The sequence below is a fragment of the Canis lupus genome, chromosome 21 (genome assembly GCF_011100685.1).
Source record: "Canis lupus familiaris isolate Mischka breed German Shepherd chromosome 21, alternate assembly UU_Cfam_GSD_1.0, whole genome shotgun sequence".
NCBI classification, from domain to species: domain Eukaryota; kingdom Metazoa; phylum Chordata; class Mammalia; order Carnivora; family Canidae; genus Canis; species Canis lupus.
In genome coordinates this window covers 41555430-41573077 of record NC_049242.1, presented here as the reverse complement: position 1 = coordinate 41573077, position 17648 = coordinate 41555430, and the positions used below count along the sequence as shown (strand labels likewise).

General features: G+C 37.9%; 1 protein-coding gene and 1 long non-coding RNA gene across 5 annotated transcripts in view; one reads left to right on the top strand and one right to left on the bottom strand.

Moving 5' to 3' along the window:
• The first annotated feature begins 78 nt into the window (after nt 1-78).
• On the top strand, nt 79-4430 carry LOC119865028. The gene is made up of 3 exons (XR_005375807.1): nt 79-387; nt 1663-1811; nt 3371-4430. It is a non-coding gene; the product is annotated as an uncharacterized LOC119865028 (long non-coding RNA).
• The window catches only part of LDHC (lactate dehydrogenase C), a 43051-nt gene continuing 28228 nt past the window's right edge, over nt 2826-17648 (bottom strand). For 2 of the 4 annotated variants that reach the window (NM_001271792.1, NM_001271793.1), the window contains 4 exon segments: nt 2826-3099; nt 7681-7804; nt 13163-13280; nt 16129-16302. In NM_001271792.1, the coding sequence (NP_001258721.1) occupies nt 2935-3099; nt 7681-7804; nt 13163-13280; nt 16129-16302 (581 nt within the window). In that variant the 3' untranslated portion in view covers nt 2826-2934. 4 annotated transcript variants of the gene reach the window in all.

Sequence of the window (17648 nt, the reverse complement as noted above, 5' to 3'; positions counted from 1 at the left end):
ACGCGGTGCGGCTGCTGCCTGCTGCCCGTCACCTGCACCTGCTGCCCATCACGTGCGCCCAGCTCCAGGCGGCCTCGCACCCGCGGAGCGGCTGCCCTCATGTGCGCCTGCACCTGCTGTTCGTCACCTGCGCCCGCCGAGGGCTGCGGGGAGGCTGCTGGGCTCTAAGAGCAGGAGGCGCTAAGATACTGGAGAGCCTCAGCTCTCACGCGGAGCGCTGCTTGCCCCGAGCTCGCCCCCTGGAGAGCCCAGTAAATTTATTTCTAATCAGACCTCGTCTGGATGTATCCAGGAGGGCTGTTTGACTCTCCATGGGGAGCTTTTTGAACTTTTTGCAAAGAGCTGCAGGAGAAAGACACTCAGTGCTACTTTGAACCCTCTGCAAATGTGAGCTAAAGGGGAAAGAGTAAAAATTTTAAAACTATGCAAAGGGGATTTCTAAATAATATATGAAACTCTTAAGAATTTCATCAGGGGGGATCCCTGAGTGGCACAGTGGTTTAGCGCCTGCCTTTAGCCCAGGGTGCGATCCTGGAGACCCAGGATCGAGTCCCACATCAGGCTCCTGGTGCATGGAGCCTGCTTCTGTCTCTGCCTCCCCCTCTCTCTCTCTCTCTCTGTGACTATCATAAATAAATTTAAAAAAAAAAAAAAGATTTTCATCAGGGCAGGGCTAATTTAATCGACTAGTGGCTGTTTACACTAGTGGATGGGAAAGCTCGACTCATTATTTATGAAGTAGTTAAATGCAGAATCCAAAATTCCCCTCTTGTCCTTTTTAATCTGGGAACACCACGGTTTCTTCTCTTGTCCCGTCACATTCTACCCTGGTTGTTTCCTAACTCATTTGTGAATCATAATACATAATACACCGCTGACAAATTATTTTATAAGAAACAGAGCCGTGTTCCTCAAACTTTTTTCATTCTCCCTCCTTCAAGGGCCTTTTTTTAGACTTTCTCATCCAATTGTTCGGCTCCACCCATCCCCATCATGAAACTAAATATTAAAGAGGGGAACCGGGATCCCCGGGTGGCGCAGCGGTTTAGCGCCTGCCTTTGGCCCAGGGCGCGATCCTGGAGACCCGGGATCGAGTCCGGCGTCGGGCTCCCGGTGCATGGAGCCTGCTTCTCTCTCTGCCTGTGTGTGTCTCTGCCTCTCTCTCTCAGTCTGTATGACTATCATAATTTTTTTTTAATCTTTAAAAAAAAAATAAAGAGGGGAGCCTGGCTGGTCCAGTCCGTGGAGCAAGTGCCCCTTGATCTCGAGATTGTGAGTTTTGGCCCCATGTTGGGTACAGAGATTACTTAAAAATAAAATTTTTAAAAAGAGTAAGATTTTATCTGGTAGGGTTGGACTTTATGGAGTGAAACTCTTGTAATATCTAATATTTTCCCACATCCCGCACCATTACCAATTTCACGCTCTTGGGGGAAATACTGACCCTTTTGAGAATATGCAGTGTAGGGCAGTTTTACTTCCTAGAATATTCCCTGTAGAAACTATATTTTGCAGCCTTTAGATATCTGCAAGGATTTCCTAAAATGAAGTTTTAATTTGGTGTACAAACAGCTTTAAAAAAATAGGTGAAATCCACCTTAGACTCCCCTATCCCTGCTACCCTAACTAAACTGTCTCATCATCCTATTCTGTGCATTCAAGGGAAGAGCTGAAAACAAGAAAAAAGAACAGAATAATGGGAAACTAATCATATTCAGCTGTAGAGGACTAGAATGAAAATTATTCAGAGTGCAAGAATAAGTGTGAACTGTGACTCTCCAACCCAATGAGTACACCTTCACTAGAGCCATGTAAGTCCCTAGAACCTGCATATCTGTCTTCTAATTTTTCCCACTGGTCCTGTCCTAGTCTATTATAAATTATTTTGATCCTGATTTCTTAGTTTTTAATTGTGTATTTCCTATAGCTGCCTTAAATTGTGAAATCAAGGAAATATTTTATATATGTTTGTGTTATAAGTATGTATAAATTAGAAGCACATATCTGAAAAAAAAAAAAAGAAGCACATATCTGGGGGCATCTGGGTGGCTCCGTCAGTTAAGTGTCTGGCTTCAGCTCAGGTCATGATCCTGGGATCCCTGCTCAGCAGGGAACCTGTTTCTCCCTCTCCCACTTCCCCTGCTTGTGCTCTGTCAAATAAATAAATAAAATTTCAAAAAACAAGCACATATATCCACTCATATACATGCCATGTCAATAATCAATTAGTTGAGGTACCCTAAATACTGTGAGATACTTGAGGGCATAAATCATATCATATTGACCTCATAATGATTACACAGCAAGCATAGCAATAGTTTGCTCAACAAATGACCTAGAGAATGGTCTAAGCTTCCTGTGTGGTATTTCAACAGACACCAAATCAAGTATTTGGGTTTATATGAACTGGAATAATATAGGTTTGGAGACATTTCATTTACTTTTTTTATACCATAAAAGTTTTGTTTCCTTCCGATATACATGGTCTTAAAGATAAGAACTTAGTAAAGATCATACATAGACACATGAAACTAATGAAGCAATATAAAGTAAATATGCCTGTGCCCTAATGGAAGAATGAAATTTCAACACTAGAAAAAGTGCTGGTTGTTTTGTGAGAAAAATTATAAGTTATGTTATAATGGGTTATTATCCATATTCTACTAAACTTGAAGGCAACTCTTACACATGACATATCTCAGAAGTATAGCTTGCATCTCTATAGGTTGGGTATCATTAAAACAGAGCTATAAGAGATTCATAAAGAAGAGAAATATCTTTACCATTTCCTTTTCCCGAGCCTTGAGGGACTGAAGTTATGTCATGGATCTCCAATGTTTTATTTTTTTACAGATCAGAATAAAATACTTTCAAAATGTAAAATATACAATCTGATATCTTCTGTTCTATAAAACAGTGGAACATTAAGAGGCTTTAAAACACCAGCTCTTTTTGGACATTCCAGAGTGTGTCTGCACTCTTCTTAAAAAGGGCCTCCTCATCAGAATTCAAGTTAACTTTCACAATATCTGAGACACCATTTTGCCCCAAAACACAGGGGATACTGAGAAAGATTTCTTCTTTTATTCCATATAAGCCCTAAAAGGCAAAATTAGATTATTGTTCAGTAACATGATATGGAAAAGCACTTGTGCAAGACAGCTTCAGAATAAGAGGATACCAGAGAGACCATGGAGCTCAATTAGAATCAGAAGGTGGTAGAGTAGCTATCAACAATATTGATCCTAATGTCCTATGACTATACAGAGTTTGTGTTCAAGGATGTGAAGAACATATCAGAGGCCTTCAAAGGGACCAAGAAAGGCAACGTCTACTTTACCCCTTACCAGTTCCATTTTTCTGTCCAAAGGAAAGATGCCATCCAATCCTTCATGATGCCATTTTATCTGATAAAGGACTGCAAAATCAAGCAGCCTGTATTTGGTATAAATTACAGCAAAGAATAGTGAAGGCTGAGAAGCAGGAAGTGGCTGGAAAGACTTCTTTATATGAGACGACCTTTACACCAAGAGGCACCATTGAGTTGCACAATAGATGATACAGGTAACATCTCAATCCTCCAAAGGTGAAGCCTCCAATGGACCCTGCAGGTACTGTCATATGCCCAGGAGGGCTTTTGTCTTTCCCCTGCCAAGTACCAATGGAATGCATGCATGCCCATCTGTATGGGTACTTCCATCCACCGCTCCATCTGACTTCTACCCAGGACCTCCCATGATGAACTGAACATGGAATAGTTGCAACCATGGCCACCACCCTATTCTGGGCTCCCGAAACCTCCAGCCACCAGCCCCGACATTCCCTCCACTCCTGCAGCTGAAGTGTTTTGGGAATTTGTTTCCCCTCTACTTTCTCTGTCTTTTTTCTAGAGGGGCTTCTTGAACTAGAATTGGAGAATGTAGATCCATCCCATCATGCCATTTGGGGGCTGCTGGGTGGCTGGAAATAAGGGTCCTGGCCCCTGGAGCCTGGCCCTATGTGCTAACCATGACCTGCTACCCAGCCCCCTCTTCTCTTTAAGCTTCATTCCTGGCTGACAATATGACCCTGGGATACACTAAAATTGACTCTCATTTGCCCCTGTACTGGCCATGAAATGAGAAAATGGCTCTTTAAGAAGAATTCCCTATTTATATAAAAAAAATCTAGCCAATATATAAATATGAAATAAACTGTAGCCTTATTTATTTGCTGAAAATGTGAAGCAATAAAACTAAATGGGGTAAAAAAAATAAGAGTATATGAGTGATTATCCTCTTAATATCAAATGTTTAAGTTTTCCTATAAAATACAACTTGTCGGGATCCCTGGGTGGCGCAGCGGTTTGGCGCCTGCCTTTGGCCCAGGGCGTCATCCTGGAGACCTGGGATCGAATCCCACGTCAGGCTCCCGGTGCATGGAGCCTGCTTCTCCCTCTGCCTGTGTCTCTGCCTCTCTCTCTCTCTCTCTCTGTGACTATCATAAATAAATAAAAATTAAAAAAAATACAACTTGTCCATTGATTTGGTCAGTAAAAACTATGAAATTCCCATATTAGTCTCTTCTCAGAGCATTTGAAACCCCCTTGACTCTTCCTCAGGCGTGCCCTAGGGGTAATTGCTTATTCTCCCATGTGCCTGCATATCCTCCAAAGAGGAGGGGTGTATGGTATCCATTGTGTACTCACTGTCTCTTTCAAGTCATTAGTCCCCTACTCTCTTAACATTCCCTCTATTTTTTGAGGCTCATTTACTAATGACCATTTACTAACCTCTTGGTTATTCATAAAAACTGACACCTAGCTCACAATCTTTCCTCTCTGTCCCAATATCTGTGATTACAGATCTGTGATCTTTGTATGTAGATCATATTTAAGGGCAAAGATGATGAATTTTGTCTGTAACCCTTTAGCGGAAAGTCAAACCCATTAACATGTGTACAAGCCAAAGGCTATACCACACGCATCCCTCCCTTCTACTTTCTCTCCCCACCCACTCTTTCACACCCCAGAAAGTAAATCCCACACCCATATAAATTTAGCTGTCTTCCCTCTCCATGCCTGTGCTCAGATCCCTGGAGAAAACTACACAATAAAGTTAATCTTTAAGTTACATTATTATTAATTAATCAATGCATATCAACCTCAAACGAGCATCCACATAACAGTTATTCTTTTTGCGGGGGGCCAAGGGCTCAAATTCTATTTCTCATTAGCTACAAAAGTGATTTCAAACCTTCTCAAACATCTGATTCCTCTATAGGTCCCCTGATTCTCAGGTGATTTTGTCTCCTTTCACTAAAAAAACATCCAATGCCAAACTTACCAATGTGCATGATTCACTGCCTATCCTCTAATATCTCCTGTTACAAGAAATAGCTGTCTCTCCTCCTTCCTAGAGCTAATACCTTCATCTATGCTCTGGATCCCACACTCTCTGCTTAGTACTTCTATCTGTAATACCTACTTTTACTATCAGCATCTTATCTTTAAAAAAAAAAAAAAAAAAAAAACTTACCTGGCCTTGATTTTCCTCTCCAATTACTACTCTCTTTCCATACCTTCACAGCCAAATACCTCAAAAGAGCTATTTATACTAGTCTTAATTTCCTCAGAGATTCTCAAGGACCTTCCAAAGGGACATTTGGCAATATCTGGAGACATTTTTGACTGTCAAAACTGAGAGGAAAGGGTATGCTACTGGCATCTAACAGGTCGAGGCCAGGGATGCTGCTAACATTCCACAATGCCCAGAATAGTCCTCCAACAACAATGAAGAATTATCTGGCCCAAAGTCAGTAGGGCCGAGATTAAGAAAATCGTAGTGTACTCCAAGCAGGCTTTCACTCCTATTACTTCATTAAACAGCTCCTGCTAAGGTTATGACTTCTATTACTTTATCCTCCTGGCATTTTTAATCCTCATTTTATATGACTTCTCGTCGTCAATCAACAACAGAAAACCAATTCTTTAGTCTTTAAAGCATCCTCCTCTCTCTTGGTTACCATGAATCCATGGTTCTCTTCTCTTGGTTTTTAACTCTCTGGCTGACACTTCTTAGTCACCTTTGTGTACTCATACTATAAACTCAACTTTTAACACTAGAATTCCTCAAGACTCAATCTCAGTCTGTCTTCTCACTTTATTACACTCTCCTTAGGCAAGCTCATTGAAATGCCCAGCTTCAGTAACCATGTGTAAGGGATATCTGTTGCCTGTGCTTGCCCAGCATCTCTGTCTTTGTTGGTGGTGATGTTGTTAACAGACCTCTCTTTCCCTCTCAGGAACTATCTCCAAACTGACTCCTACTTAGAACTCTTATGAGTTCCGGAAGCTTGTACCCAACTGCCCATTTTCTTTTGGATATTGCAAAAGCACCTGAAATTCAACTTGTTCATAACTGCAAACATGATCTTTAAACCTGGTTCTCCTTGAGAATTCCCTTCCTCAGTGGATATCACTATCTATATAATGGTGCAAAACAGAATCTACAAATGTCTTTCTTTTCCTTATTTCCTACTTCATCTATTACCAAGTCCTATGAACATTACCTACTAAATACAGTGTCTCTCAAATTTATCCCCTTCTCTTCACCTCTACTATTTTCCTTTCTATTCTAAGCTACTGCTCATCTTCTTTTTTTTTTAAGATTTCATTTATTCACTAAACACACAGGACAGAGGCAGAAACCTAGGTAGAGGGAGAAGCAGGCTCCCTGGGGAGAGCCTGATGCAGTACTCCATCCCAGGATCGTGGCCTGAGCCAAAGGCAGATGCTCAACCACTGAGCCACCTAGGCATTCCCTACTGCTCATCTTCTTGACAGGATTCTGCAAGTCTACTCTTGTCCCTTTCAAATCTGTTGCCTCCATCATAGCCATAGACATCTGTTTACCATGAATGCTTGCCAGTCCCTCAAAATCTTTTGGTGGCTTTCCATAGACCTAAATCCTTTTATTAGGCTTTCAGTGGCTGAACCCTGCTTACTTCTCTAGCCTTACCATGCACTTCCCCCTTCACTCTCTGCATTTCAATAACCTTTATTTCAGATCCACAAGTGCCCTCTACTTATACCTACATCACTTCCTCTGCACATGTGTTCCCTCTGCTTAGACTATTAGTCCAGCCTTCCAAAGTAACTCCTACTCATTATTCAGAATAGGTCACATTTTACTTCCTTAGGAAGTTTTCCCTTACTATCACCCATGTTCCTACCCAGAGTAGTTAAATTCTCTTCTTGTATACTCTTAAGTACTTGGTAGTTTTTAATCATAGCACTTATCGTAATTTGTTATTATATATTTACTTTTACAATTATTTTATTAAATCCATTTCTTTTGGGCAGCCCGGGTGGCTCAGCGGTTTAGCGGGCCTGGGGCCTGATCCTGGAGACCCGGGATCGAGTCCCACATCGGGCTCCCTGCGTGGAGCCTGCTTCTCCCTCTGCCTGTTTTTCTGCCTTCTCTCTCTCTCTCTCTCTGTGTTGTCATGAATAAACAAATAAAATCTTTTTAAAAATTAAAATAAAATAAATAAATCCATTTCTTTCATTGAACTCCATGAAGTCAGGGCCTTCTTTGTTCACCTCTATATCCTCAACATCTTGTATAATGCCTAGCACATAGTAGGGACTCAAGAAATATTAAAGAAAAGATGATAAATGAAGAGTCAGTTTAAGCCTACCTTAACCATAGTAGAAACTGGATGCACTCTCCTAAGATTTTTCAAAACTGATCCTACCAGATCTGTCACAGACAGTCCAATAGCCCAAGAGGTATACCCTTTCAGCTTGATAATCTCATAGGCACTGCAGTTTAGAAAGTAAGAAAATCAAGTTCATGGCAAATCAACTCAGAAAACATATTATTTTTCAAGCTTCCATTTTGAAGTAATCTACATGTCATTGCCACTCTGAGACTTATTCTAGAAATTATTTATGAATAAGCAATAGAAGTTTCTATACCATTTTAATAAATTTCATTATTCACTTTAAATAATAATTAATCCATTCTTCTCTTATCATAAAGGCAGAATACTAGGGCATATGTTTCACTAAATATGAAACTTTAAAAAAAAATTAAAAATAAATAAATAAATATGAAACTTTAGAGTCGCATCACTCCACAAAGTTATTAACAGTGATTATTTTTAAGTGACATTACAGGTGATATTATCTTCTTTACACTTTTCTTAATTTTCTTATATTCTATTTGCCACCAATTTGGATTGACATTCAAACTCAAAGAACAAAGAGGTTTTAACTGAGCAGAGTTTATTTAGTTTTGGGAAAAAGGATCCAGGACAGGAAATGGAATGTTTGGAATCATTATTTGTATCATATCAGATGGTCTTGCAACCATGTAAGCACAGTTTCAAGGCCCCAGGACTGCACACAATACACTTGGTAGCAAACGAGAAGACTGATGTATGGACCACTTCAGCATAGGAAAGTTGGGACTAGACTATATTCATTGTGGTAGCCTGTGATTTGACTGTCAGTTGAAAACCAGGGGCACAGTTTTATTATTTAAAGCAAGCAAATTGCTGTCAAATTTAGGATTAACAAAAAAAAACAAAAAACAAAAAAAAACAAAAAAAAAATTTAGGATTAACTTTCAGACTCTCAATTCAATATGGCCAAGACTCTGGGGTAAGTGAAAGGAAAGGGAGGGAGACTCTGCCTAGTGATTGATTGAATAATGATATTTGAGCTGAAGAAAGCCCTGCAGTAGATAACTTGGGGGGAAAATCTTACCAGTGGAATCTGGATGCTGTCATACATCCTCTCAGGAATTAACAAAACAAATTGACAAAGAGAAAAGAGTTGAGAAAAAACTGGCTAAAAATATAATCCCTTTAGTTGTTATTAACCATCCTAATGAAAATAAAACTGCTGGCATAAAGAAAAGGGCAAAGGGAGCAAATAGAACAAGCAGTTTTAAGACTACTATCCTAAGACAAAAAAACTGACTGCTCTATTAAAAACCTGGAAGGACATCCTATTAAATCATGATGTCACTCCCCTGCCATTGTTGGTTAGCCACTGGAAAATCAGAGACTATGACAAAAAAGAGTTGAGTTGTTTTTAGATAAAGACTAGCAGTATCCTGAGGATTCTTTATAACTATAGATCCTCTGCTAAATGACCAAGAGGCAAAAAATTTAATTTGGACGCTGCATGTTGGGAGGATTAATTGGAATGAGTACTGATATGTAATGTGTTGCAGTATTTGGTATTTAAATCACACAGGACTTCAGTGGCAAATGTGGTCTTAATCATTATTCTCTTATAGAAACAGTCTTTTAAATTAGAAAGGAACTAGCATTCCCTCTGGTACAATTATTAGGAATTGGGTAGACAGAGACTAACACTATAACATCCCTGCAAGAAATAGATAGGTGACTCCATGACATTTAGAACCCAGTATTGGCTAAAATAGATTCCTTAGCTGGGTTGTGGTTCTGCCTCCAGATCAGGTTGATTCCTGCATTTACTGAGAAATGGCCTTTAATGGACCCTATATCTGGAAATCTATGGCATATGGGTAAAGGATACTTGTGTTGAGAAGGACAGGAAATGATACTATAATATTAACATAGGTGTTTTATGCTAGGCATTAACTTAATCTCTTATCCAAAGCTATTTGGCGCATAACAAAGGGTTTGTAGGTTCCCTTAAGAAAATAGGGACGCCTGGGTGGCTCAGCTGGTTAAGCATCCAACTCTTGATTTCGGCTCAGGTCATGATCTCAGGGTCATGAGATTGAGCCCCAAGTCAGACTCTGTGCTGAATGTGGAGCCTGGTTTAAGATTATCTCTTTCCCTCTCCCTTTGCCCCTCCCTCCTCCATTTGCATGCATGCTTACTCTCTCTCTTAAAAAAGAAAGAAAATGACACATACTAATAACAATTACCAAAGTGAAAAGACGGTTGGGGAAATTGACCTAAAGCTTCCAATTGATGTGATCCCAACAGAAATAGTTTGGCCAGAAGAGGAAATAAATTTGCTTTAGAAATATCAAACACACAAATCGAACTCCAATAAAAAAAATACAAAAAAAAATAAAAAGAAAAAAAGAAAATAAACATAGTCCTGGCCTAAATAAATAAATAAATAAATAAATGCTCTTTCAAGAAAACACACACACACATACACACAGAATGTATTCCCCATTCTAATGGGTTTCCTACATAGTTTTGTTCCTATACATGTTTTCAAAATATGTATTTCTCACATGCCTATATTTTTAACATTCCTACACAGCGTTATAAAGTATATTGTTTTCTTTTTTTGTCCCTCAGCATAAAGCTTTTAAGATCTGACAAAGGAGAGAGAGTACAATCATTTTGATTTCTTCTAATGGTGGCACAATATTCCATGGTGCTTGGGCACCTGGGTGGCTGAGTCATTTGAGTGGCCAGACTCTCGATTTCAACTCAGGTCATGATCTCAGGGACGTGAGATCCAGCCTGGTGCCAGCTCCATGCTCAGCAGAGAGTCTGTTTGGAATTATTTCTCCCTCCCCCTGTGTCCTCCCCCTGATCATGCTTTCTCTCTAAATACATAAATAATATCTTTTAAAAATATCAGACATACAATTAAATGAGTCTGTCAATACATTTAATAAGGCACAAGTGACAGTAAGTAAAAGGGGAAAATAGAATAATCCAATTAGCTAAGGATTACCAAAACATCTGTGAGTGATTTTGGTTACCTATTGTACAGATCCTGGTGATCATAGGAATAGCTTGTCTTTTTCTATGTATAAAATATTGAAGACATGTTTGTCAAAGGAACTCTGAGCAATATATGGTACAAAAATAATCATACAAGGTCATGGAGAAGTATCATGGATAGAAGGCTAACATTAAGTCTAGATCCTTTCCAAGAAAAGGCAGGACTATTTAGAAAGATGACTTTGGGTATGCTTTTGCACAAAACAGTTTTCTAGGTTAAAAAATCAGTTAAGCACTGGAGGAATTCTGAGAAGATGATGAAGTAGGAAGCACCAGGATTCTATCCCCCCACCTAGACAATAATTGTTTTACCCAAATCTGTCTGACATAACTATTCTGGAGCTGTGGAGTCTATTGAAGGCTTGAAACCATTGGAGGGGAAGGCTCCAATGGTAATTTGTAGGTACCTTCAGTCAATTTCAGCTCTTAGCACTATAGCAACTATCTATCCCCCACCTTCAGCAGGTAGCTGTTCATATGTCCCCCAAGTAGCTTGTGCACAGCCTACAAAAAAGCCTTCTCTAAATATCAGGAATCGATGACAGAGGTGTAGAAAAAGGAGGGCAGCCATTTTTTTTGCACCTCCCCCCAATCATTGCAGTCTGGCTATAGTGACCTCCAGGGAATTTTAAAGGTAAGCATCCTCTCCCCATTCCCTTTATTTTTCTCTTTTTCTCTTACTGTTTTGTGCAAAAGCACACCCAAAGTCATCTTTCTAAATAGTCCTGGAAACCTCAACAAATTACTAGCAGCCAAATTCATAGGCACTTTCAAAGAATTATACACTATGACCAAGTGAGGTTTATTCCTGGAATGGAAGCGAAGGATGGGTCAACATATGGAAATTCATTGATCCAGTCTGACACATTAACATACTTAGAAAAAAACAATCTTCCCATTTGATGCAAAAAAGTCATTTGACAAGATTCAACACCCTTTCATAATAAAAACACTTAAGAAACTAGGAATTACAGAAACTACTTCAACATAATAAAAGCCATACATGAAAAACCTACAGTGATCATAGTCAGTGGTGAAATACCGAAAGTCTTTCCTTTAAGATCAGGAACAAGGAAAGAATGCCCACTTTGCCACTTCTATTCAACACAGTATTAGAAATTCTATCCAGAGTAATTATACAAGACAGAGAAATAAAAGGCATCCAAATTGGAAAGAAGAAAAACTATCCCTGCTCACAGATGACATGATCTTATATGCAGATAACTCTAAATTACACACACACATACACACACACACAAAAATTGTTAGAACTATAAGTGAATTCAGCAAAGTAACAATATAAAGTCAACATACAAAATTGCATTTCTAGGGGATCCCTGGGTGGCGCAGTGGTTTAGCGCCTGCCTTTGGCCCAGGGCGCGATCCTGGAGACCCGGGATCGAATCCCACGTCAGGCTCCCGGTGCATGGAGCCTGCTTCTCCCTCTGCCTGTGTCTCTGCCTTTCTCTCTCTCTCTGTGACTATCATAAATAAATAAAAATTTAAAAAAAAAAAAGCTTTTTTCAAAATTGCATTTCTATACAATAACAATGAACAATATGAACAGAAAATTAAGAAAATAATTCCACTTACAAAAGCATCAAAAAGAATAAAATAATTAGGAATTGACCAAGGAAGTGAAAGACTTGTGCAATAAAAACTACAAAATATTGCTGAAAGAAATTAAAGATGATACAAATAATCCCAAAGTGATCTATAAATTCAATGCAATCCCCATCAAAATCCTGCAGATATTTTTTTGCAGAACCAGAATATAACAAACAAACAAAAAACACTCTTAAATATGGAAAAGAAACTGGTAGTTGCCAGAGGGGAGGTGGATGGAGGGATGTGCAAAACAGATACAAGAGATTAATAGATACAAACTTCCAGTTATGAAATAAATAAGTGATGGCGATGAAAAGTACAGCATAGAGAATACAGCTAATAATATTGTGATAACGTTGTATGATAACAGATGGTGACTACACTTATTGTAGGTGAGCACTAATTAATGTACAGAACTGTCAATCAATATCGTATATTGTATACCTGAAACTAGTATAACATTGTATGCTAATAGAAAAAAAGGATGAAGAAACTGAGATTTTACTATTTTAAATAAGTTCTCAATATCATACCACTAATAAATGAGGAAGCCAGGATTCAAGTCTCAGCAACCTGATTTCAAAGTTGATGATTATACACTATGCCATATTACCCTCAAGTACATATGCGTTCTTATGAAATGATAAACAGATTTTCCTTTTAAAAAATGACCCCCAGAGAAAACTATGCATAATATAAGTCTGAATTTGGGGATTTTCAGAAGGTTTGAGTTATTTATTCAACTATATACCTTTTGCCTCTGAAACTAATTCTTAAGACTGATTATTAAGGCACTGAGATATTGAATAAGTACTGTTACCTTTCAACAACTTGTTTGTGGATATTTTTCCACTGGTCTTTGTCTGCATCAGTTCCTAATTTAGGGTCTAGAGTCTTCAGAGCAACACCAGCAACATTCACTCCACTCCATAAAGGCACTAAAAGAAATATATCTCAGAATAAACTCTTCTTCCCAGTACTACGTCAGTCCTTTCAGTTCAATAGGTTTATATTATAAACTTAGATAACTACCTTATACATTTATAAAAATAAGTTTGATATGGACAAAAGAAAGAAATGTAAAAACCCAAAATAACAAAATTTTAGAAAAATATGTAATAGAAGTTATTTACACTTGTGTCGTATAGGAAGCATTTAAAGCAAGATGCAACTTCAGAATCCATAAAAGGATTAGTAAGATAAAATATCATAAGCACCTAGAGGGAAAAGAGCAACAAATTAATACTACTCAGCAGTAACAAAGAACTGACAGGGAATAACTATCAACCTAGAATCTTATATCAGTTAAAGTGTCAAAAATGAGATGAAACTAAAACATTTTCACATAAATAAAACAGACAGGATATACTCCAGAAAGAGAGAATTGAATTCAGGAGAAGGAGTTAGAGATAAAATAAAGATAAGCAGTACAATTGGTAAACATGTACACAAATCCAGGACAGGTATTATACTTAAATAGTAATAACTAATTTGGGGATATGAAAACAGAATGGAATACAGTTGCCCCTTATACAACAGAAGTTTGAACTGTGTGGTTTCACTCATACATGAATTTTTCCCAATAAATATCTTGGAAAGTGTTTTGAGATGTGCAACAATTAGAAAAAACTTGCAGATGAAACAGGTAACCTAGAAATACCCCCCCCAAAATTTTTTTAAGTTGGGTATTATTATAAAGAAAACAGCCTATAATACATATAACATACTTTTTATTTATTTTTTTAAAGATGTTATTTATTTACTCATGAGAGAGGCAGAAACATAGGCAGAGGGAGAAGCAGGTTCCATGCAGGCAGCCCCATGCGGGACTCAATCCCAGGATTCCAGGATCACGCCCTGAGCCGAAGACAGATGCTCAATCACTGAGCCACCCAGGCGTCCCAACATACTTTGTTTTAATTAACTGTTTATACTACCACGAAGGCTTCCAATCAACAGTAGGCCTATTAGTAATTAAATTTGGGGGGGAGTCAGAAGTTTTATGCAGATTTTCAAGTGTGTGGGGATTGGAACCCCTAACCTCAATGTTGTTCAAGGGTCAACTGTAATTAAATATGTGAGAGAACAAGGCTAATCAAACTTAATACATTCTAAGGTCTGTGTATTATTCCAAAGAAGAATAAACCCACTAATATTTTGAGGTCAAGTATGAATGTTAAAAATTTATAGATGACCACCTACAAAGTGAGTGTATAATCCAAAGTAGTAGAGGAAATGAAAGAAAGTTTATTTGATCCAATAGAAAGCAGAAAAGAAAAAAAAAGAGAGAAAACCTCACTAAATAGAATAATAAATATATTTAAATCAAGACTAATCAGGGATGCCTGGGTGGCTCAGGGTGTGATCCTGGAGTCCTGGGATTGAGGCCCACATCAGGCTCCCTGCATGGAGCCTCCTTCTGTCTCTGCCTGTGTCTCTGCCTCTTTCTCTGTGTCTCTTGTGAATAAATAAATAAAATTTTATTTTTTTTAATTTTTTAAATTTATTTATGATAGTCACAGAGAGAGAGAGAGAGAGAGAGGCAGAGACACAGGCAGAGGGAGAAGCAGGCTCCATGCACCGGGAGCCCAACGTGGGATTTGATCCGGGTCTCCAGGATTGTGCCCTGGGCCAAAGGCAGGCGCTAAACTGCTGCGCCACCCAGGGATCCCTCTCTCTCTGTTTCTAATAAATAAATAAAATCTTAAAAAAAAAAAAAAAAGTAAAACACTATGATATGAGAAGTTTATCTTGGGAAAAGGAAACACTGTAATTGAGAGAGGTGTCTTCTGGTACATTTACCAGAGTGGTAGTAATTACACGGATGTGTTCACTATTTGATGATCTATTGAGCTATAAACATATATTCTGTAAAATTTTTCTGTGTTATAAATACCTATGTTATAAATACCTAAGTATATTCTGTATCATTTCTCTGCATATGTCATATATACTTAAAACATTTAAGAAATATTTTAAAGTATACAATAAGTTTTATCATGATTAAAAATTATTTTACTATGACCCTTGAAGCGTAAAGTAAATAGAAGTGTGCATTAAATGTTTTTAATCAGTGAATAATTGAATAAATTAACACATGGTCCCTATTCCCTATAAAATGAGTTATTAACATTATGGAAAGATTTGTACATATGACACAATTAGAAAAACACTGCAAGAAGTAGAAAGTTCTAAATGTGCAGTAGGTATTAAATGTTCAAGTTCAGGAAAGAAAAAAATTGGTGTGGCCTAAGTAATACTTTAAACTACATATTATATAATTTTACTTACATGAAAAATCTGAAATAAACATATCTATGTAATTAGAAAGTACAGTGGTTGCCTGGGACTGAAGTGTGTGTGAGCAGGAATGAGTTTCTTTTGGGGGTGATGAAAATGTTCTGTATTATATTGTAGTAATGGTTTCACAACTCTTTGAATATACTAAAATCCAGTGAATTATACACTTCAAATGGATGGATTTTATAGTATGTGAATTATATCTTAATAATGCTGTTGTTTAAAAAATCGCACTAAGTTAAAGTTATCCAGATAAGAGAAACACTCATTGACTTTTAAAACAGCTATTTGCTATGTGTATTATTTTATGACAGATAGCTTAATCCATGAACAGAAGACTATAGGAATAAGAAAAGATAGGAAAATACCAACAAAATGAAAGTTGTGCAGCTATATTAATATCAGAAAAATAGACAAGGGAAAATAAGCATGATTAGAAATAAGATGTACATAATGATTACATAATGATAGTAGGTTTATATTTACCACTAGAATCACCATGTTCTCCAATAATCCAACCATGGCAGCTTGTGGGATGGACACCCAACTTCTCTCCAATTAGGTAACGGAAACGGGCAGAGTCTAGATTACAACCACTTCCAAATACACGAGTTGCAGGTAAACCACTTAGCTTCCAGACCACATATGTCAAAATATCCACTAGGAGGAACAATTCATTAAAAAAAAAAAAAAAAAAAAAGTAATGGTAACTTCTATAATTCCCTTTGCTGAATAAATAGTCTTTTTTGAACTTTTATTTTTATTATTTTTTTCTTAAGTAGTCTCCATGCCCAGCATGGATGGGGCTTAAACTCATGACCCAAAGTCAAGGCCTGAGCTGAGATCGAGAATTGGATGCTTAACCAACTGAGTCACCTAGGTGCTCCTAGATGAATGGTCTTAAAATCAAATACAGATTCCTTGGAGTTCAAAGTAAAGCAAGTCAAACAAATAAGGACTCTCACATAAATGTTAGAAAGGTTGAATTATTTATGATAATTTTAAAACAAAAAAATACCCTTCTTTTGAGATAATGTATGTACCTATCTATGTATTAAATAAGCAGTCAATTAATTAATTCTACCTCTTTAAGTACACCTAGATTTTGCCTCTCCCTCACCACAGCTTCATCTAACCTATCAGCATCTCCTGCCCAGAATGAGGCCACATGCATGACCAGGACTATATGAAGATGCAAATGACAAAATTCAACATTCATTCATGATTTAAAAAAAAAAAAAAAACTTTCTGGGGCATCTGGGTGGCTCAGTTGAGCATCAGACTCTTGATTTAGGCTCAGGTTATGAAATGGAAGCCCCATCAAATCTCAGGATTATGAAAAGGAGCCTCAAGTGTAGCTCAGTGCCCAGTGCAGAGTCTGCTTGAGATTCTCTCTCTCTCCCTTTACCCCTCCCGCTGTGCTCACACAGGCTCTTTCTAAATAAATAAATAAAATCTTTAAACACACACACCAACTTTCTGCAAAAATGGAAAGAAGGGAATTTCATTAAAAACCCACATTAAACATCATACTCAATGATGAAAGACTAAATGCTTCCCCCCCACACACACACACACAAAAGAATTAGGCAAGTATGAGCCCTCTCAATATTTGTGCAAGGGTGACATGTGCCACTAACACCAGAGGATATAGATATAAATAGTATTTATTGGAGAATATCTTAGAAGCAGAGAAAGAACCACATTTTGTACACTGAACTCTCATTATTCCGCAGCATAGGTTAGGCAGGGACCTTCTGTATACAATATAGCCAAGTGCAGAGGAGCCTCCTTTGGCTAGCAAGCTGGGTGTTCTCTAGAAACTCCTCCAAGAGCAAGAACAAGTTCTACCACCACATGGTTACATATCTATAAGTTAGCTTTGGAAGAAGAAAAAAAACACTTAGTTTCCTTAAGTAACAAGATATTTATCAAGGAATATCCAGGTTTAGCAACAATAGTAAGGAGTATGTATTGCTAGGACCAAAGTCTACATACTAAGCGCC